The 21,996-nt window shown below is 41.9% G+C and overlaps 1 protein-coding gene across 2 annotated transcripts in view; it reads left to right on the forward strand.

Moving 5' to 3' along the window:
- Positions 1–21,996, forward strand: part of hace1 (HECT domain and ankyrin repeat containing E3 ubiquitin protein ligase 1) — an 89,380-nt gene that overhangs the window by 21,609 nt on the left and 45,775 nt on the right. For both annotated transcript variants that reach the window (XM_048531114.1, XM_048531115.1), the window contains 5 exons: positions 7,015–7,097; positions 13,700–13,796; positions 16,106–16,207; positions 19,362–19,468; positions 20,299–20,449. In XM_048531114.1, coding sequence (XP_048387071.1) covers positions 7,015–7,097; positions 13,700–13,796; positions 16,106–16,207; positions 19,362–19,468; positions 20,299–20,449 — 540 coding nt within the window. The remainder of the gene's footprint in view (positions 1–7,014; positions 7,098–13,699; positions 13,797–16,105; positions 16,208–19,361; positions 19,469–20,298; positions 20,450–21,996) is intronic.

The following is a 21,996-nucleotide window of genomic DNA, read 5'->3' on the forward strand; positions in this document are numbered from 1 at the left end:
TGGCATCATACCGGCACCAAAATTCATGTACTGCATTATATATTTGTTTGGCCTTTTAGGTTTGACGACAACATTCTGTTAGTGGCAAGCGTCATTTTGTGATGTTAACATCAAACTGCGAACTTCACCTGTTGCTCAGTCTTTTTGAGATATCTTGTCTCCCATGATATCTGAAGTAATTGCCTACTCCTGTTCTTGTTTCTTAGGCTCTCTGTGTCAATCTGTTTAAGTCACGTTTCTCATGAAATCTAGCAAAACCGTTTGTGAATGCTGGACTTTGTGGGGGTCTCATGATAGACGTGTTGTTAAAACAGAACTGAAAGTGAGTTTTGAGAAGATTTGTAGTTCAGGTTGAGGTTCTGGATGTGCGTTTGCTCGCTGAGCTGGAAGGTTAATTTTCAGACGTTTCGTCACCATTCTAGGTAACATCATCAGTGAGCCTCCGATGAAGCGCTGGTGTTATGTCCCACTTTCTATTTATCTATTTACCTTGACTGTTGGGGCTGCACACATCCAGGCAAGTGGGGAGTATTCCATCGTACTCCTGACTTGTGCCTTGTAGATGTTGAACAGGCTTTGAGGAGTCGGAGGTGCGTCACTTGCCACAAAGTTCTAGCTGATGGCCTGCTCTTGTGGCCACTCAGTTGATGTGGTGAGCACAGTTGAATTTCTGGTCAGTGATAACACACAGGATGTTGACAGTGCGGGATTCTGTGATGGTAACACCATTGAATGTCAGGTGACAGTGGTTAGATTGTCCCTTATTGGTGATGGTCATAGCCTGGCATTTGTGTGGTGCGAATGCTATTTGCCACTTATCGGCCCAAGCTTGGATATTGTCTAGATCTTGTTGCATGTGACCATGGACCGCTTCAGTATCTGAGGAGTCATGAATGGTGCTGAACATTATGTAATCATCGGCACACATCCCCACTTCTGACCGTATGATGGAGGGAGGTCATTTGAAGCAGCTGAAGATGGTTTGGCCTAGACACTACCCTGAGGAACCCCTGCTGAGATGATTATTGGCCTCCAACAACCAAGGCCATCTTTTGATTGTGTCAGGTATGAGGCCAACTACTGGAGAGATTTCCCCCGATACCCATTGATTCCAGTTTTGCCAGGGCTCCTTGATGCCACAGGTCTTCAGCACTATTGCCGGAATGTTGTCAAAGCCCATAGCCTTTGCAGTGTCCAGTGTCTCCAACGGTTTTTTGGTATCACGTGGAGTGAATCAAATTGGCTGAAGACTGGTATTTGTAATGCTGGGCACTGCTGGAGGATGCTTAGATAGATCATCCACTCAGTACTTCTGGCTGAAGATTTTCTGCGAATGCTTCAGCCTTATCTTTTGCATAATGTGCTGGGCTCTTCCATCATTTGGGATGGAGCCGCCTCCCTCGGTGAGTTGTTTAATTGTCCACCACCGTTCATGACTGGATGTGGTCAGATCTAAACTCTGCAGTCCAACCGGTTTGGTTACGGGAACGCTTGGCTCTGTCTATCACTTGCTGCTTTCGCTGTTTTGGTACATGTAGTACTGGCTTCACCAGGTTGATATCTCATCTTCAGTATGCCTGGTGCTGTTCCTGGCCTCCCCTCCTGCACTGTCTGTTGAACCAGGTTTGATCCCGTGGCTTGATGGTAATGGTTGAGTGGGGGATATGTTGGGCCATGAAGTTATAGATTTTGTTGAAGTTCAATTCTGCTGCTATTGATGGCCCACAGCGCCTCACGGATGTCCAGTCTTGAGTTGCTAGATCTGTGCAAAGTCTGTCCGATTTAGTATGGTGATAGTACCACACAACATGATGGAAGTTACTTTCAGTGTGAAGGTGGGGCTTCATCTCCACAGGGACTGCACCAGGGTCACTCTTACTGACACTGTTGTGGACAGATGCAGCTGCAGCTGGCAGATTAGTAAGGATGAGTTCAAATATGTTTTTTCCTCTTGTTGGCCCCCTCACCACCTGCTGCAAACCCAGTCTAGCAGCTGTGTCCTTTTGGACCTGACCAGCTCACTCAGTACTGCTGCTGAGCCACTCTTGGTGGACGTTGAATCCCCCACCTAGAGTACATTTTGTGCCCTTGCTATCCTCAGTGCTTCCTCTAAGCCTTGCTCGACAGTGAGGAGTACCGATTTATCAGCTGAGGGAGGACAGTATGTAGTCACCAGCAGGACGTTTCCTTGCCCATGTTTAACCTGGAAGCCATGAGAATTCATGGGATTCAGAGTCAATCTTGGGTACTCCCAGAGCAACATCCTCTTGAATTTATACCACTGTGCCGCCACCTCTGCTGAGTCTGTCCTGCCGCTGGGGCGACATGTCCAGAGATGGTGATGGTTGTGTCTGGGACATTGTCTGTAAGGTCTGATTCTGTGAGTATGACTATATCAGACTGTTGTTTAACTAGCCTGTGAGACAGCTCTCCCAGTTTTGGCTCCAACCCGCAGATGTTAGTGAGCAGGACTCTGCAGGGTCGACAGGGCTGTTTTTACCTATTGTCCATTTTGGTGCTTAGGTCGATGCCATTTCTTTGAGGCTTTGTAGCGATTTGTATAACTGAAAGGCTTGCCATTTCACAGGGCAGTTGAGTCAATCACATTGCTTTTGGTCTGGCGTCACATGTAGACCAGACTCAATGAGGGGTAGCAGATTTTCTCCCCTGAAGAACATTAGTGTACCAGATGGTTGTTGGAAAAACCTGGCACTGATTTTATGGTGATCAGTAGATCCCTGATTCCAGATTTTTTTTCCTAAGTATTGAGTTCAAGTCCACCATCTACCATGGTGGGATTTGAGCCCCTGGTCCCCAGAACATTAGCTAGGTTTCTGGATTAGTACCACGAGACCATCGCCTTGGTATTATCAGTTTTCACTTTGCCTTCACTGCGAAACCATAGAATAATGAAATGCAGAGGGTGACCATTTAAACGTATTGTGCAAGTGAAAGAGATATGCTATTAGTTCAATTCCCTGTACTTCCCAGTATCCTGCAAATCTTTATCCTTCAAGAAGTTAACTAATTCCTTTTTGAAGTTAACTATTGAATCTGCTCCACCATTCTTTTAAGCTGTGCTTTCCAAATTATGGTGTGCAAATTTATTTTCCCTCATCCCACCTCTGGTTCTTTTCTCAATATCCTTAAATCTGTGTCCTCTAGGTACTTACCACTGCTATTGCAAACAAATTCTGTTTATTTACTCAATGGCATTTCTTCTTGATTGTGAAGACCTCAAATAAATCAGAAATTATTTTTAGGTGAAATGCTACATCGACTACTAGCCCACTTTCTCCAGTGGGGATAAAGTATTCTGTGTTTTATGAAGAAAAGGGAATTCTCTCAATCTTTTGGCTAATATTTATCCTTCAACAAGCATTGACTGATGACAGTCAGTTTTATTTCCTCGTGGAACTTGTGGTTGTCTGTTCTCTGCCGCGTTTAACTACATTACCAAAGTGATAGCTCTTCAAAGGTATTTCATTGTCTGCAAAACAACTTATTTTATTGGTGCTGAGGAAGTGTGTATTGCAGGCAAGGCCAGCCCTCATTGTGCATTCTGAATTGCCCTTGAAGTCACTGGTGCACTACCTTCTTGAGCTGCTGCAATCCGTGGGCAAGTTGTAGCCACAATTCTGTGAAGCAGGGATCCTTTTGAACCAGCAACAATGAAGGACAGTGTGGTCAGAATAGTGTATGACTTGGAACAAAGACAAAGGATTAAAAATCCAAGCAGGCCCAGCAACATCTGTGGAGAGAAACATTAATGTTTTGAGGCTAATATGACTCTCCTTTGAAAACTGAAGAGAGATGTGGGGGTGGGGGCGAAGAGGAGGTGTGGGAAATAACAAGAATAGGAGCAGGAGTAGGCCATTCAGCCCTTTGAACCTGCTGCGCCATTCAGTAGAATTATGGCTGATTATCCAACTCTGTATCCTGTTCCTCCTTTCTCCCTGTACCCTTTGATCTCTTCAGCCTTAAAAGCTTTTCCTAACTCCTTCCAGAAAGCATTCAGTGTTCAGGCTCAACCACTTTCTGAACTTCTAAAGATTCCCCACTTTCTAGATGAAGAGATTTCTCCCCTCAATCCTAAATGGTCCACCCCGTATCCTTAGACTCTAACCCCTGATTTTGTACTCACTGGTCATCATGAGCATCTCGGTATATTAATGCTGTTCTAGTCCTGTTAGAATTGAATAGGTGTGTGAGATATCACCCCCAAACAGCCTTTTTTTTTCAAACTACATTGAATATGGTCTTAATCAATCTAGCCTATCTTTGTAGGTTAATGCTGTCGTCTCAGGACTTAGCCCGGTACACTTGACTTGATTTTACACTTGAAGTTCGGGAGGAGAGACTAGAAGTAAAGGCAAGGGCAGAAAAACGTTAAGAGGGCAGAGATAATTAGAGGCACAAGTGCCACAAATGAAAAAGGAAAGGGAGTAGTAATGTTATAAAGAAAAGAGAGATATAGAGAAGATGCTAATAGGTTTTCAGTTTGATGGTAGGGACTGAAGGTTGTGTAAGGTGGGGCAAAACAAAATGGAGGAATGAGGCCATGGTTTGACATTATTCAGTTAAATGTTGAATCCAGAAAGCCACATAGTGCCAAAATGGAAAATGAGTTGGTGTTCCCACAGCTTGGGTTGGTCTTTGGGAAATTGAGGCTAACCTAGGATAGAAAATGGGAGCACAAAAGCAAGCTGGTGCAATAAGATGACAAGTGCCTAAAGGTTGGAATCGTACTTGCAGACTGAGTGGAGAGGACTTGTAAAGTAATCAAGACTGTACTTGATTTCTAGGCACATGCCTTATGAGTGGCACATACTAAATCAATAAGGTTGCCTGCAAAGTATTGAGCTTGGAAGGACAATCAGATGGGAGTCTTGAATACATGAGCTAAACCTCTTTAAACAGCAGGTTTGACCAGCAGAAGAGAGAGAGAGAGACATGTTTGTTTGTAACAGCAAGGACTGAAAGTCTCTGTCAAATTGGAAAAATTTCATTGAGAGAGCTAAAAGATACCTACAGATTTTGGTACTGCTGTAGATACAGGTTGATCATTAAACAAATCTACAACCCATGAACTCTGAAAGTTGCTGACAAGGGTGATGCTGTTGTTGTCTGCCGGACTGATGCCTACATTGCAGAGGCTGAGCGTCAGCTCTCGGGCACCACTTTCTGCCTTCTAGGACTGAGACCCCATCGTGCCATTATGCCCACTATGGTCACTAACCTCATTGCATTTAGAAGTCTGTCTGTCCCCACAACCGCCCACGTTGTCTCCAAGTTCATAATCTCCCAACTCTGCACAGCTTGCTCGTACTTCTGACCTCCTTCCCAAAATCCACTAACAGGATAGCCGGAGCAAATCCATTACTTCTGCCTCCTCTTGCCCCACAGAACTCGTCTCTTCCTACATTAGCTCTTTTTTTTTGTCCTCCTCTTGTGCAGTTCCTTCCCACTTACACCTGCGATTCAGTTGAGGCTTTATGTCAGTCTCAGAATTTTCAGTTTGCAAGCTCTAGCCACATCCTCAAGGTGGACTCGGGGCTCCCCACTTCATTCTGGTGGGGGGGAGAAAAGGCTTGAACCGTCCCTATTCATCATCACCCTCCACCGCCTGGTTGAGCATATCTTCACTCTGAACAACTTCTCTTTTAACTCCTCTTGCTTTCTTCAAGTCAGGGGTGGCCATGAGTTCTCGCGTGGGCCCCAGTTACGCTTGTCTTTTTGTGGAGTATGTGGAACATTCCTTGTTCCACTCCTATTCCAGCCTGCACCCTCAATCTTTCTCTGGTATATCAACGATATTGTCTGTGCTGCTTCCCCATTTCATCTGGAATTGGAAAAGTTTATCAATTTTGTTTCCAATTACCACCCTGCTGTCACCTTCACCTGGTCCATCCCTGACTCTTCCCTCCTTTTCCCTGACATCTCGGTTTCCATTTCTGGGGATAGGCAGGCCACTAATATCCACTTAAAAATCTACCAACTTTCCCCAGTTACCTTGACTATATGTCCTCACTCCCTGCTTCCTGTAAAGACACTATTCCATTCTCTCAGATCCCTGTCTCCGTTGCACCTGTTCTGATGATGCCACTTCGACCAGGGCCTCTTTGAAATGTTCACCTTCTTCCTCAACTGAGGATTCCCCAGGACTGTCGTTGACAGGGGCCTCTGCCAGGTCTGAGCTATCTCCTGCACTTCAATCCTCACCCCCTCATTTTCCCCCCTCACAACAGAGATGGAGTCCGCCTATACTCACCAACCATCCCACCAGCATCCATATCCAGAGGTACATTAACCCCATTTCTGCCCATTCCGGTGGGATGCCACCACCAGGCACACATTCCCTTCCTCTCCCTTTTCAGGCTTCTGCAAGGACCATTCCCTCCGGGACAGTGGTCCACTCCTCCTCCTTCACTCCCAATATTGTGTTCAACAGGGCTTGAGATACCTTGCCGTCATCCCCACACACCAGGCCCTTGTAACCACATGGTCTGCTGTTACACCCAACCCATTGTTAGCCACTAATTTTCCACATTTGTAGCTGTTCATTCTGATAGCCTGATCGTTATCCATTCCTTTGTCGTCCAACAGTTCTTCTGTCTCTTTGGGCGCCATCTCCACCTATCATTAACTCCCTATCCGCATACCCCAACCCATCTTCTGCATTTAAAAAAGCACTTTTTCCTAGCTACCATCGGTTCTGAGGAAGGGTGACTGGACCTGAAATTTTAACTTTTTGATTTTTTTTTTCCACAGGTGCTGCCAGACCTACTGAGCTTTTCCAGCATTTTCTGTTTTTGTCTGAGGTTTCTGGTTACTTGTGACTCCCAATTACTGTTACTGTGGGATCCAACAATGTTAATACCATTTGAAAGTTATGCGGAGGTGCTTAATTTCTCTACTGTCTGGCTCTTACGTGAGCGTAGTTTTCGATGTCTGTTGAGGTCTGCTTAGTCATTTTTTTTTTCTCTTCTCTCCCCCCCCCCCCCCTCTCCACAGACAGTTCTTTGCCTTCTTGAAAGTGGTGCAGATATCAACCGGCCTAATGTTTCTGGAGCTACCCCTTTGTACTTTGCTTGCAGGTATTGTGGATTGTCTTTTTGAATTCAACTTCCAACAAGCTTATTTAAACGTGTTAACAATTTCTGTCCAGCTGGGTTTGAGAACATTTAAACCCAAATCAAAATTCCTTCAGTTCATTTTCATTGAAATGGAATAAATGCTTGAAGAGGAACAATTGGAGTTGTGAATAATTCCAATTACTGATTGTATGGTTGAGTTGGAGTATCTATCTGTATATTAGGTATGAGTTCTGATTGTTGAGTGAGAGCTGTGAATTAAGCATTGTGAGATATTACAGATGGTGTCATGAGAAATTGCAGTGGCAAATCTTAATTATCTGAAAGAGTTTGTTCATCTTTACTTTTCTGCACTGCAGCCAGGTCTTTAAATGGAGTCTCCAGGAGCCCAACCACCACCTGTCAAGCTGTTTCTCGTAGAGTCCATGAAAAATCTTTCAGCTCCCTGTGGAAGATGAGCACCTCTCTTGCCATCTCCACCACCGCCAACAACAACATCCCTGTCATCAAGCCTGAGATTCCTCCCTTCCTTGTTGTTCTATTCACTGTACTTTTTCTTCCTGCCTAACTATTGAGAGATGGTTGCTGCCCTTCCTCTTGTAATAGTGCAGTGAGGGAAAGCTACCTTGAGGTCCAGTTTAGATGCATGACATGCAAGCCTCACAGACTGCTAGCCACCCAATCAATCAGCAACAATTCAGTTCCACATTGAAATCATTTAGATGATTGGGTTGCATATTGTTTGTATGTAGCCTTCTTTAACAGGATAATCATGTCACAACTCCAATGCTTTAAAATTGACTTAGTCATTCTTTTCTCAGTTTTCTGAACAAATGTTTCTAGCTGTCCTAGTGGAGTACCAAACTAATTCAGTTAAAAGCTGTTTCACACAGAGCAGAAAGAATTCTTTTTTTTGGTCCCTGTCTCTGAATTAATGAGTTGGTGTGGATTTAGCACCATTATTGGTCAAAGGCTCCTGTTTCAAGTTTGGAACCAGTCATCATTTCTGCTCTCCCTCTGTGCGCCTCAGCAGAGGTCACCGGAAAATGAACTGAGCCTGAATAAGGCTTTGACATGGTAGTGTAGATGAGCAGAGACATCTCGGTGTCCATGTACTTGAAAGTTGCCAGCCAGGTTGACAGGGCTGTTAAGAAGGCATACAGTGTTTTAGCTTTTATTAATCGAGGGATCGAGTTCCGGAACCAAGAGTTATGGTGAAGCTGTACAAAACTCTGGTGCGGCCGCACTTGGAGTATTGTGTACAGTTCTGGTCACCGCATTATAAGAAGGATGTGGAAGCTTTGGAAGGGGTGCAGAGGAGATTTACTAGGATGTTGCCTGGTGTGGAGGGAAGGTCTTACGAGGAAAGGCTGAGGGACTTGAGGCTATTTTCATTAGAGAGAAGAAGGTTGAGAGGTGATTTAATTGAAACATATAAAATAATCAGAGGGTTAGATAGGGTGGATAGGGAGAGCCTTTTTTCTAGGATGGTGACGGTGAGCACAAGGGGGCATAGCTTTAAATTGAGGGGTGAAAGATATAGGACAGATGTCAGAGGTAGTTTCTTTACTCGGAGAGTAGTAAGGGAATGGAATGCTTTGCCTGCAACGGTAGTAGATTCGCCAACTTTAGGTACGTTTAAGTCGTCATTGGACAAGCATATGGACGTACATGGAATAGTGTAGGTTAGATGGGCTTGAGATTGGCATGACAGGTCGGCACAACATCGAGGGCCGAAGGGCCTGTACTGTGCTGTTATGTTCTATGTTCTATGTTCTGTGTTCTGTGTTCTAGATCTGTGAAGACTGTGGCAGAAAGTAGCCGAGAAGAGATCAAAATGTTACGACCATCAGTCACTGGGAGAGAGAGAGGGAGGAAATGTGATGTAGTATCACAAGTAGTGGTGACGGGACTGCTACAAGACAAGGTGAAAGGGTGCAGTGATGAGAGACTAGAACACAGGAATTGGAAGATGAATGGAAAATTAAAGGAGGGGATTGAGGTGGAAACATGGTATTATGATGACCCTAGGAAAATGGGACAGGTTGAAGTAAGAGGATTGCATTTTCTTTTTAAAGTTGAGCATGCATTTTACCGGTGACACATAATGAACCAAATTATGATAACAGTGCTGAAGAGTAATTTAGCTTTCTTTTTGTTTTGAAAAATCGGGGTTTAGTTGTCTCATCAACTGGCACAAATAACAATAAAGAACAAAAGGGAAAGAAAATTTAAGCGACTGCTGGACATGCACATGGACAGCAGTGAATTGAGGGGAATGTAGGTTAGGTTATTTTATTTTTGGATTAGGATTATTCCACGGCACAACATTGTGGGCCGAAGGGCCTGTACAGTGCTGTACTTTTCTATGTTCTATGTTCTAAAATTTTGAAACCTCTGCCAGATAATGTCCCCTCAATGTTAATCAGCCTTTGTTCTTCAGAAGCTTGACTAGAGAAACTGGTGTTGTTTTTCTTGGAGCAGGGAGACTCCAAGGAGACCAAATGGAAACCTTCGAGGTCATGAAGGGTTTTGATATTGTAAATGAATTGTTTCCAGTGGTAGAAGTGCCAGTAATCAGAGGACATAAATTTTCAGACGAGACAGACATGAGATTAAGTCTTTATGCAACAACTTGTGATCAGGAACACGTTACCTGAAAGAAGGACAAAAGTAGATTTGATCATTTTCAAAAGGTAACTCGACAAATATTTGGAAGGGTTTGAATTTCGTGGAATCATGTCGTGCTGAAGAAGCCCTTCAGCCCATTCAACCTGTACCACTTAAACTACGCTAAATGGACATTAGTCCCATTTTCCAGCGCAAGGCTTGGAATATTATGACATTTGAAGTGCTCATTCAAGAACATTACTTAAAAAAAAAAGTGTGAAGTTACCTGCCTCAACTACCCTCCCAGGCAGAACATGCCTGACTTCCTCCACTCTCAGGGTGAAAATCTTTCTGGTTGAAAACCCCCTCTAAATGTCCTGCCTTCCACTTTTTAAAAAGTGTGTCCATTGTTACTGACCCTTCAACTAAGGGGAACAGCTGCTTTCTATCCTTTCTGCCAATGTTTCTCATAATCTCATTCACCTGTATCAGGTGTCCCCTCAAATTTCTAGGCTCCAGAGAAGAAAACGTGCTTATCCAGCCTCTCTTCAAAGCCAAACTATTCTATCCCAGGCAAGATCCTGTTATATCTTCTGTGATCCCCCTCAAGTGAAATCCCATCTCTTCAATAGTGTGGTGACTAGAACTACACACGGCACTCTAGTGGTGGCCTAACTAAAGTTGTGTACTGGGCTTTGAAGGCCAGTGTCTTATGTGCCACTTAAGTACACGTGCATTAATAGTGTAATTATTATCAACATCCCACCCCAGAGCCCCCTCGCCCCCTCTCTTTGTCACTCTTTTGCTCACACTCTGCCTAACTCTACTCATACTTGCTCTCTGTTGTCTGCCCCTCACTGGTGCTCTTTGTCCCCCCGACAGTTCCCTTCAGCCACTTCCACCCCACCTTCCTTGTTCACACCCACTTGCTCAGCTCATCTCCCTTTCTCCCTCTTCCCTCCATGACAACTGAAACAGAATTGAAGACTATAGGCAAATTCTTCTATTTAAGATCAACAGTCTCAAATGAAATTAAACTGGAAAAAAGATGTACCCTGGTTGAGTGCTACAACATTTGGAGAGCTGGTGGAAAAACCCTTCCCTCTCAATTGCCCCATGGCTGTGAATTTATACTGCCTCCATAGCAAGTAGACTTGAATTATATCCGAAGCAGGAAGGCAGGTTGGATTTATTTCATGTGACATCAGAAACAGTCTTCAGAGCCATTGGCAACATACTGTCCTCACTGCAACTTTCTAACTCTGTTATGGCAGTGTTTAACTGGTGTTGTCTTCATTGGCTAGTGCATGGATTTAAGTCATGAAAGGCCATAATTGCTCAGTACTGGTGGACCAGGCCTCAATCATTAAAGATCACCAACCTGTGAAATGTTATAATTTTATTTCCTAAAAACACACATCTGTAATTCTATGCTGCCTAATTCTGAAGTGAGCTGGCATCATCATGTCTCATCTGTATGGAGACAGTTTTGCTGACCTGTGGTGTCCTGAGTAGCCTGCTAAACTTTGAACTGAGCTGATTTGCAGAGTTCCATTTCAGACACAGGAAGGTCTGCTATAACACTTGTTTCGATAACACAAGCTTTTTTTTTCTCTTTAATGATTTCCCTATAGCACAAGGTCACATAAGAATGCAGCTGAGATAATGGGAACAGCTATTGTGTTATAGGAGAACTACCTGTATCTGGTAATGATCTCAATTTAGACATTCTGCCTGATTTTCTCTTGCCCTCCTGTCCCAAAACACAAGATATTTAGGGTTAGAGTATTGCAGTAACCAAGGGCACTCTTTGTGTTTTATTATATCTAAATCCTGGATTTATTTATTTGTTTGAGAGAGGACTTATGCTCCAAAACCAAAAAACGTTCCATTCATATTCTCAGTTCTATTTTGTTCTCCAAAGTATGAATTAAGAGCAGCAGTTGGCTTTTTACCTCCTTAGACTGCTCTATTAGATGAGATTATGGTTGATTTCTTCAAATTCTCTGTTCCTGTCACCTGATAACTTTTTTGATTTTCTTATCTTACAAGTGTCTATGATTCACCGCCTTGAAAATGTTCAATTATCCAATTCTGCTGCCTTCTAAGGCAGAGGGTTCCAAAGTTTCATAACTCAAAATTCTCCTTATCTCTGCTGCAAAAAGGCGACCATTAACTTTCAAATAGTTTCCCCAAATTCTGGATTTCTCCACAGGAGAAAACATTTTTCCCATGATCACCTCGTCCACACCATTCAGGACCTTGTATACTTCCACTGAAGTTATCACTTGCTCTTCCAAATTTCAACCTCTCCAACATATCCTCAAAAACACTGGCTAATTCCGGCAATCAATCTCTTAAACCTCCTCTGAACCGCCTCCAGTGTATTTACAAGTTTTAAATAAGGAGACCAAAACTACAGTGTTTGAGATGAGGACCCACCATTCTGACATCATCTTGTAAAGTTATACATGTAAGCATGACAGGATATTGAAGGTATTGAATCTGAGTATGCATGACATTTGTAACAGAATTACTGAGTTGTTAGCACTGTTAGAAATAACGATATATGACCAGGGAATTACTAGAGATGTGGTGGAAGATGACCACAACTGAAATATTAAAGATCATTTGACATTCAGAAATGAAGCTAGGAATAGCTGATGCGAGCTTTTAAATGTGGTGTCCTTGAATTTTGATATAACATTTTGGTAACATGCCACATCGTGCATTGTTGCACAAAGCAAGAACTTCAGGTGTAGGGGGTCATCTATTAGCATGGATAAAGGTCAACAGGAAGTACAGAGTACGGATAAGTGTCTTTTTTTTTCAGATTTACTGGCAGTGAGATGCCACAAGGATCAGTCCTAGGGTCACAACTACTTACAATTTATGTATATAACTTAGATGTGAAGGCCCAAATGTATGGTAACTATGTTCAATGATGATATCAAGGTGGTTAGGAGAGAAAATTATCAAGAGGAGCTAGAAGGTTCACAAAGGGATACAGATTAAGTGAATGGACAAAAGTAAGGGAGGTGGGTTTATAATGTGGGAAAATGTGTATTTGTTTACTTTGGCAGGCAGAATCTTACAATTGAATAGGTTATGCCTATACCCGTTGGACTTTAGAAGGGCATGGGACAATCTTATTGAAGCATAACGTCCTGCAGGGTCTTGATAAGATAGAAACATAAAGAAAAGGAGCAGCAGTAGGCCATTTGGCATTTTGAAAAGCAGAGCAGGCTCAATACGTGGAACAGCTTCACGCTTCCCTCCGAGCCACTCACCATCCTGACCTGGAAATATATCACTGTTCCTTCTCTTGCTGGGTCACAATCCTGGAATTCCCTTGCTAATGACATTGGGAGTCAACCTAAAGCAGGTAGATTGCAGCGGTTCAAGAAGGCAGCTTACCACCACCTTCTCAAGGGCAAGAAGGGATAGGCAAATAAATGCTGACCAGCTAATGATGCCCAGATCCCACAAATGAATTTTAAAAAAAACTGAGTATCCTGTACCTGCTTTTCCCCCAGAACCTTTGATTCCTTTAGCTGTAAGAACTAAGAAGATAAACATTAAACAGACCTTTCCTGTTATGGCGAGATTAGAACCTGGGAACACATTTTAATAATATGAGATTTGCTTTTTAAGATGGGTGAACAAAGGGTTTTTTTTTGGGATTATTAGTAAGTAGAATTTTCTTGTCCCAGAAAGTGACAGAGGCAAGATTATTGAATTTATTTAAGGTCGAGTTAGGTTTTTGATGTTGAGATTGAGGCTTTTAAGAGACAGGCAGAGCGTAAATTTGAGATAACAACCAGATGTGGATTATTCTTACAGAATGATGAAGCAGGCTTGAAGAGCTGAATGACCTATCCCTACTCGCTCGTTTGTTCCTTGGGGAAAAGAGCAGAGTTAATTTGAAACATTAAGAGCGCAGTTATTGGATATACATTTTCGAATTGACTAATTCTAATTTTTTATTATTGCAGTCATGGTCAAAGGGATACTGCTCAAATTCTGATTTCAAGGGGAGCCAAATACTTACCTGACAAAAATGGTGTTACTCCACTGGATCTCTGTGTACAGGTGCAAACTTTTTGGTTCTGGTATTGTAACTCAGAAAATGTACTTGCTGCTTTTCTTTTGAATCCAAAGGAGGAATAAAAACTTTTTTTCTAGATTTAACAAAGTTTTTAGTTTTCAGGAGTAGAATAAATTCTATTATGTAGATTTGTAATGAATTTGGAATCTGAAATGATCGATTAAGGTATTTTCAATTTTATTTGTCCATCTTTCGCCAGCAATTTCACATTACCTATTGGAATAAATTATTTATGTACAGTTTGTTCTGGGTAGACCAAGTAACCTTATTTTGATTTCATTTTCTGCACTTCACAGTGGAACATTTTCTTTGAAAGTGCTTCACCTTGCTCTTCCCTATAGTACTCCTCTAGTCACTGCCTGCTGTTCAGAAAAATGTACGTTTATTCCTACTCTGTTTCTTGTCTGCTAACCAATGGTCTATCTATCTCTGAGTGAAAGGAAATATTGCTATTAATATGCCTTAAACCAGCCTCTTGAATATCCCTGATAACAAAATGTGAAGCTGGATGAACACAGCAGGCCAAGCAGCATCTCAGGAGCACAAAAGCTGATGTTTCGGGCCTAGACCCTTCTTCGGAGAGGGTTCTGAAATAAATAGGGAGAGAGGGGGATGTGGACTGAACATGGATAGAGGAGGAGACAGATGAGGAGTTGGGGAGGGAATAGGTCAGTCTGGGGAGGACGGACAGGTCAAGGGGGTCGGATGTGGTTAGTAGGTAGGAAATGGAGGTGCGGCTTGAGGTGGGAGGAGAGGAAGAACAGGTTAGGGAGGTGGGGACCAGCTGGGCTGATTTTGGGATGCAGTGGGGGAAGGGGAGATTTTGAAACTTGTGAAATGCACATTGATACCATTGGGCTGCAGGGTTCCCAAGCAGAATGAGTTGCTGTTCCTGCAACCTTTGGGTGGCAGCATTATGGCACTGCAGGAGGCCCAGGATGGACATTTCATCTAAGGAATGGGAGGGGGAGTTGAAATGGCTTGTGACTGGGAGGTGCAGTTGTTTATTGCAAACCGAGTGGAGGTGTTCTGCAAAGGAGTCCCCAAGCCTCTGCTTGGTTTCCCCAATGTAGAGGTGGCCACAACGGGTACATCCTCCAACACTTCCGCCATCTACAGTCCGACCCCACCGTCCAAGACATTTTTTCCATCTCCACCCTTGTCTGCCTTCCGGAGAGACCACTCTCTCTGTGACTCCCTTTGTCCTCTCCACGCTCCCCTCCAATCCCACCACACCCGGCATGTTCCCCTGCAACCGCAGGAAGTGCTACACTCGCCCCCACACCTCCTCCCTCACCCCCATCCCAGGCCCCAAGATGATTTTCCATATCAAGCAGATCTTCAACTGCACATCTGCCAGTGTGGTATACTGCATCCACTGTACCCATTATGGCTACCTCTACATTGGGGAAACCAAGCGGAGGTTTGGGGACCACTTTGCAGAACGCCTCTGCTCGGTTTGCAACAAACAACTGCACCTTCCAGTTGCAAACCATTTTAACTCTCCCTCCCAGTCCTTACACGACATGACTTAAATGGCGGAGTGGACTTGATGGGCCAAATGGCCTTACTTCCACTCCTATGTCTTATGGTCTTATGGTCCACCCTGGGCCTCCTGCAGTGCCATAATGATGCCACCCGAAGGCTGCTGGAACAGCAACTCATATTCTGCTTGGGAACCCTGCAGCCCGATGGTATCAATGTGGCTTTCACAAGCTTCAAAATCTACCCCCCCCCCCCCCATCCCAAAACCAGCCCAGCTCGTCCCCGCCTCCCTAACCTGTTCTTCCTCTCACCTATCCCCTCCTCCCACCTCAAGCCGCACCTCCATTTCCTACCTACTAAACTCATCCTGCCCCCTTGACCTGTCCGCCCGTCCTCCCCGGCCTGACCTATCCACTCTCTACCTCCCCACCTATGCTCTCCTCTCCACCTATCTTCTCCTCTGTCCATCTTCAATCCACCTCCCCCCCTCTCCCTATTTATTTCAGAACATCCTCACCACCTCTTCCTGATGAAGGGTCTAGGCCCGAAATGTCAGCTTTTGTGCTCCTAAGATGCTGCTTGGCACAAGATTCAGCTTCACACTTTGTTATCTTGGATTCTCCATCATCTGCAGTTCCCATTATCTTGAATGTCCCTGCCAGATCTTAACAGGTGATGATGAGGGAAGATGATGAGCATGGTAGTAGGGGCTGTGATTTGATGGGTGGTGGTCTGGAAACATTACTGCTGTGCGGTAGTAATGTTCATGAATCAAATGTAATTTCTTATGATTATTTTGCTTGTTTAGGGAGGGTATGGGGAAACATGTGAAGTTTTGATCCAGCACCATCCCAGACTCTTCCAAACACTGATTCAGATGACACAGAATGAAGATATCAAAGAGAACATGGTAAGGTTCTTTCAACTTGATTCACAAGATCAGTTATGAATTTTAAGAGTACTTGTGTATAGCTTTTTTTTTATACAACAGTATAGCATAAAGTGTATGAATTTTGAACAATGGTGGAAAAAGCCCATCTGTCAGGTCCCATATATTATCGCCTATACATTTACAATACACATGATTTGATTACCTGATGGGGACACAAAAACAAATGTAAAGCTCAGGACAAAATTGGAAATTGCTAGAAAAATTCAGCAGGTCTGGTAACATTTGAAGTTGGTCTGAAGCAGGCTTACTGGACTTGAAACATTAACTCTGCTTTCTCTCCACAGATGCTGCCCTACCTGCTGAGATTTACCAACAGTTCCTGATTTTGTTTCTGATTTCCATCATTCACAGTTCTTTGTTGTATTTTTGAAACTTGGTGGGGTAAATAGGACATTCTTTTTGCTGCAAAACAAAAATGGTGATGTAATATTGACTACAAAATCATTCTGGCCTCCTCAGTCTTTTGTATTATGTGCCTTTTTACTTTGCCAGCCTGCCAAGTTCAATTGTTTCTGAAGAAATACAACAAAATTGATGCCAGCTGAACAAGGCAGTAGTCTATTTTAGGAGTCTACTTTTACAAAAATTTAACTATGCCTTGACATTTGAACCTAAATCTGGGTTAATCAACTGAGGATTGCAATTCCTTCGTCCTCGCTAACCTACTAGCGTGTAACAAAAACTACTTCTCAACTTAAGTGCCAATGTTGTCACCGTCTTCATCCTATAAACATCACTCATCTCACTATCATTTTTTTTTTAAAAACTGTTTTAGTTTCTGTTCTGGATTAGTTTGCTAGTCTGTTTTTAACCCTCCGCTTCAGACACCATATAGGGAGACTATTGTAGTTTTCCAATGGAGCCCTGACCAAGATCTTGTGCAGAAATAAATTCTTGTAATAGAGCTTTATAACGTTGACACTTGCCCAGGTGGTTTGCAGAGCAATTATCAAATATAATTGAACACTGACAAATTGTAGTCCTTGAAGTAGGTTTGAAGGAGCAGCGTAAAGAATTAAGGAAGAAAAGGAGGGTATTGCAGAGCTTATGGCCCAGCAGAATCTGTGACCAGCAGTGATGGAGTGATTAAAATCAGGGACATTTGGGCCAGAATGGAAAGCAACATATTGAGGAATATAGGGCTGAGAGACATTGCATAAGTTAGAGAAGCATGACGCTGTGGAAGGATATGAAAATCAGATCAGAATTTTGACATTGTAGGCCAGTGAGTCATGGAGGTCAGTAGATGAATGGAACTTGGTACAAGTTAGGTTGTGGGCAACGGAGATTTGAATGAGTTTAACTTCTATAAAAGATGCAAGGCAGAAGGCATAGGAATACTCAAATGAAAAGAAAATTTTGAGTTGGAAGATCTGGATGATTGTTCAACCAGGAAATTTGCGAAGGTAGCATATAAAATGGGCGGTGTTAGAGGTAGAAGTAGGTGGTCTTAGTAGTGGGCAGTTGTGTGGTCAGAAGCACCCCTTAGGATAAAGCATAATGCCAAGGTTAAGGCATAGCTTGTTCATCTTTGGACTGTCGCCAGGGAGGCGAGTTAATGCTGGCGTTTGAAAACGTGACTTCAGTCTTCCTAATGTACAGTTTGACAATATTTCTGCTCAGACATCTTGGACAAACAATTGGAAAATATACAGACAGTGGCTAAGTCAAGCAGGTTGTGCTGGGGTTGAATTGGATGTCTTGCATATGTATGTCGAATTTGCTTCTGAAGAAAATTAGAGGGCAAAATAGTATGCTTTGTCTTATTCAAGTATCCTTTAAATAAATATTCTGAAACATGCTGTGCTTTAATTATCACGTTATGACACTGTTTGTGAATCTTCAGAAATCTATTTTCTAGAACATCCAGATCTCTCTCTCCGCTTCCTTTAGTGCTAAAATGTATATGCAAATTGAGCATTTGTCCTTCCTTGGGCTGAAAATAGCATGTTTTCAATCTAAACATCATTTCACAGTCAAAGAGTCCAAATTCCCCCAAAATATTTGGCCTGTCTGAAGAAGCTGAACATTGTTTACATTCTAATACTTGCAGAAAGATTGCATCATTAACATATTTGTCAATCATGTTTCCTTTGATTACATACAGTTCATGACTAAAATCAGGAAAGAATGATAGTTTTTCAAAACAAATGCCTGTGGGTCACCACTGGTAACCAGTCCCAAACTGGTGCAAATCCATTTGTAATTACTTCCTGCCTACATGCTTCCAAACAGACTTCAGTCCAGTTCAGTCCTTATGAGTAATGTAATGTAAGAGGCTTCTACCTTGAGTGTAAAAGCTTCTTATTTGTCGAAAGCTTAGACAAATGCAGTAGATCTCTTGGCAATATGTTGTTGTAATGGCATTGCTTAATATATTGAGGCTTCATACAAACTATAAATTTATATTATTGATCTATGTAATTTTTCAGCTTTCATTGCGATTGCACATTTTTAAAGTCTTTAGATATGAAAATAACCAATTTAGCTGTGTCTGCTGAAATCGTTAATAACGTTTATAATCCTTTTGAAATTAACATGAAAAATGTAAACTGTAATTAATAGCATTGAAAGTTAAATTTCTTGAAAATGGAGACATCAGTGAAGGTGGTTATCTTAATGTGGAGGTACCGGTGTTGGACTGGGGTGGACAAGGTCAGAAATCTCTCAACACCCAGGTTATAGCCCCACAAGTTTATTTGAAAACACAAGCTTTCGGAGCCTCACTGTAACACCTGAAGGAAGAGTGAGGCTCTGAAAGCTTGTGGTTATCTTGACAGTCATCCATCCCTTTTAATGCAATTACAAATTAAGATAAGCCTCACAGTAACTTAACGGTACTGCTGCCACGACATTTTAGGTTACTGCGGCTATCTTATGTTTTACTGTAGGGTGGACACTTCTCTTGAATTAAGAGAAGAATAAATCTGCTTCCTAACAGTATGAAATTTATAAAAATGACAAACGCATCAGCATGAAAACTTGCAAGCTAATTTTAATTTTGTGCTACCTGCCACCTTGTAGATAGCTCCATTATATGTCATTCATGTTGTGTGTTTTATAGGCTTTTGAATAAGCACTTAAGGTTAGATCTGGTTTATTTCACATTTAGTTGCGGCAAGTTCTTGAGCACCTATGTCCTCAGAATGAAAGTCTGTATCAGAAGATCCTGACCAGTCTTGCTGAAGTTGCTACAACAAATGGTCACAAGTTGCTTAGGTAAGTTGGGGTCTGAACCAAGTGTGGACTGTAATTTCAGTCCCTTCAGCACATTTTAAGATCAGTTAAAGGGAATTTGTGTAAAGTTAAATATCAGCATTAATTATTTATATTCCCTCATTGGGAAGTAGCAATTTTTTTCTCATTTGTTCAAGCCTCATGCACAAGTCTGGAGCACTAATTCTCAAAATGTACTTCTGTGCTGGATGATCAAACAACCATCCATTCAACAGAGTAATGAAGAATCAATGTTGGTTCACTTACCCTTCTGGCTGAAATGATTGTGATATGTGAAGTTATGGTGTTGGGCTTTAATAGAATATTAGTAAATATTTACGATAGAGTTGTCTGTAAATTATTGAATATTAAGGCTAACATTGAGCATGAAAGTGCCTTTTGTTTCATTGCCATGCCCTCCATCAGGTAAAAATGACAGCAGCAGTATTGTCACATTATTATAATGAGCGGTTTATAGACTATAAACTTGTTTTCATGCCAAATTATCTTTCAGATATGAATAAAATGGTCAACCCGTGTGATTAATACAGATACTGTTCAGTGATATTTACATGAAATGAATAATGATGGAAAAAGTCAGCAGGTTTGACAACATCTGTCGAAAGAATTCAGAGTTAAGGGACACTGAACCTGAAGTGAACACTCTCTGACTTCTCGCCACAGATGCTGCCAGACCTGTCGACTGTTTCCAGTTACTTTTTTTTCTGATTTTCAGCATCTGCAGTTCTTTTTCTAATTGAAAAATGTTACTGTCTTGCAAAATAACAGTTGCTGGTCAAAATATTAGATTTCACTTTTTCCTCTGTCCTCAGTATATCAAGTAACTATGAAGCTCAGATGAAGAGTTTGTTGAAAATAGTGCGTATATTCTGTCATGTATTTCGCATCGGCCCAACCTCACCCAGTAACGGAAATGATATGGCTTACAATGGGAATAAAACACCAAGAAGCCAAGTCTTCAAGGTCAGAAAAATATGATATAATAAGGAAGATTGAAGTAAAAGAGATATATTTAATAAAGCACTCAAACATTAACCAGACAGCTCTTGAAAGAGAAGTTTGGTTGACAGAGTATATACACAGTCACAAAATTTGTTGCTTGGTATTTCATAACTAGGTTATGGTTGAAATGAGAAACGCTTTTCATCTTGCATTCTTCATGATAAATGTTAAAACCGAATTTCAAATAATCACAGCACTTTATGTTGAAGAGAGAGGGATGGTGATTGTTGGGCATGTCAAGCCTGATTTGCCAAAGCATTGCCGTGGTGAAAGAAATGTTGAAGTTATAGACTCCCAAGTTTCCAGGCAATGCAGGAATAACGATACTTGATCCTTTTGTTTGGCGAAAAAAATGGATCCTGTGTAAAGAACTAGCATGAATGCATGCTGCTTCTAGGAGACATAATTGAGCACTGTTATGACTATTTTAAATTGATTATTAGTTTAGCTGTTACCACACTTGGAATTGTTCAGCGTGTACTGCCAAGGTAGGAATTATGATATAGCAAAGATATTTTGCTTTGGGCTTAGCAAGCCTGCGCTGGTTGATTATAGCCTATGCTCTGTTATGAACAGCCAAAGGAGAATCATGTTTGATTTTAATCAGAGCAAAGTCATGTCAAATTTGAAACATTAACTCTGTTTCTCTGTACGCAAATGCAGCCAGACTTGCTGAGTTTCTCAGCATTTTCAGTGATGTTTGATTTGATTAGCTAATCGTTAGGACATATATATTCCATCTTATTCGCACTAAATTCACAGACAAATTGTTTAATTTGTCAGCAGAATATCATTTTGGGCAGATGGCAGTATTCGGAGAGTGCAAAATGTCTCCTTGTTTTATTTTATCCATAGCAAAGCTCTTTGCCAATCAGTGTCCACCTGTCAGCCATTAGTACCATGTTATCAAACGTGAATGTTTGTGATCGTTCTTGTGTTTGTCCTGATGAGTGCAAGGTGAATTACTTCAGCTTGAATTCATTAAGTTAACATTTTTATTTTTGCTCAGCTTTGAACTAAAAATTCCCAAATCAGTTTATTGATTTTTGTAAGTGTTTTACTTTTTTGTTAATGGATACATGCCCAATTCTGTTCATTTTTTCAATTAAATTCCCTTGGATTTCTTGAATAAGGCAGAGAGAAAATTTTGAAGAAATTTCTTTTCTTTAAGGCTTTCTAATAACACCTTTGACAGAATAAGAATTTCTTTCATAGCGTTGTATTACACAGCTCTTCTGTGGCATAATACATGGTTTTCCCATTTTGTTTTGATATGGAAGCATAGAAAACCCTTTTGAGCTTTGTTTTAATTTTAGTCAGGATTTAACACTACAGTTTGAGATTTTGTTCAGATCTGTCAGTCTTGCCTCTGAGGCAAACTCATTTTACCCAGGCCCAAAGCTTGCCACTTCACAGTTTTGAAGGAATGTGGCAATGTCTGAGATCGGTTTTTTCAGATAGTCTTAGAGATGCACAGCACAGAAGTGGACACTTTGATCCAACTTGTC

This window comes from Stegostoma tigrinum, chromosome 4 (assembly GCF_030684315.1).
Source record: "Stegostoma tigrinum isolate sSteTig4 chromosome 4, sSteTig4.hap1, whole genome shotgun sequence".
Lineage (NCBI taxonomy): Eukaryota > Metazoa > Chordata > Chondrichthyes > Orectolobiformes > Stegostomatidae > Stegostoma > Stegostoma tigrinum.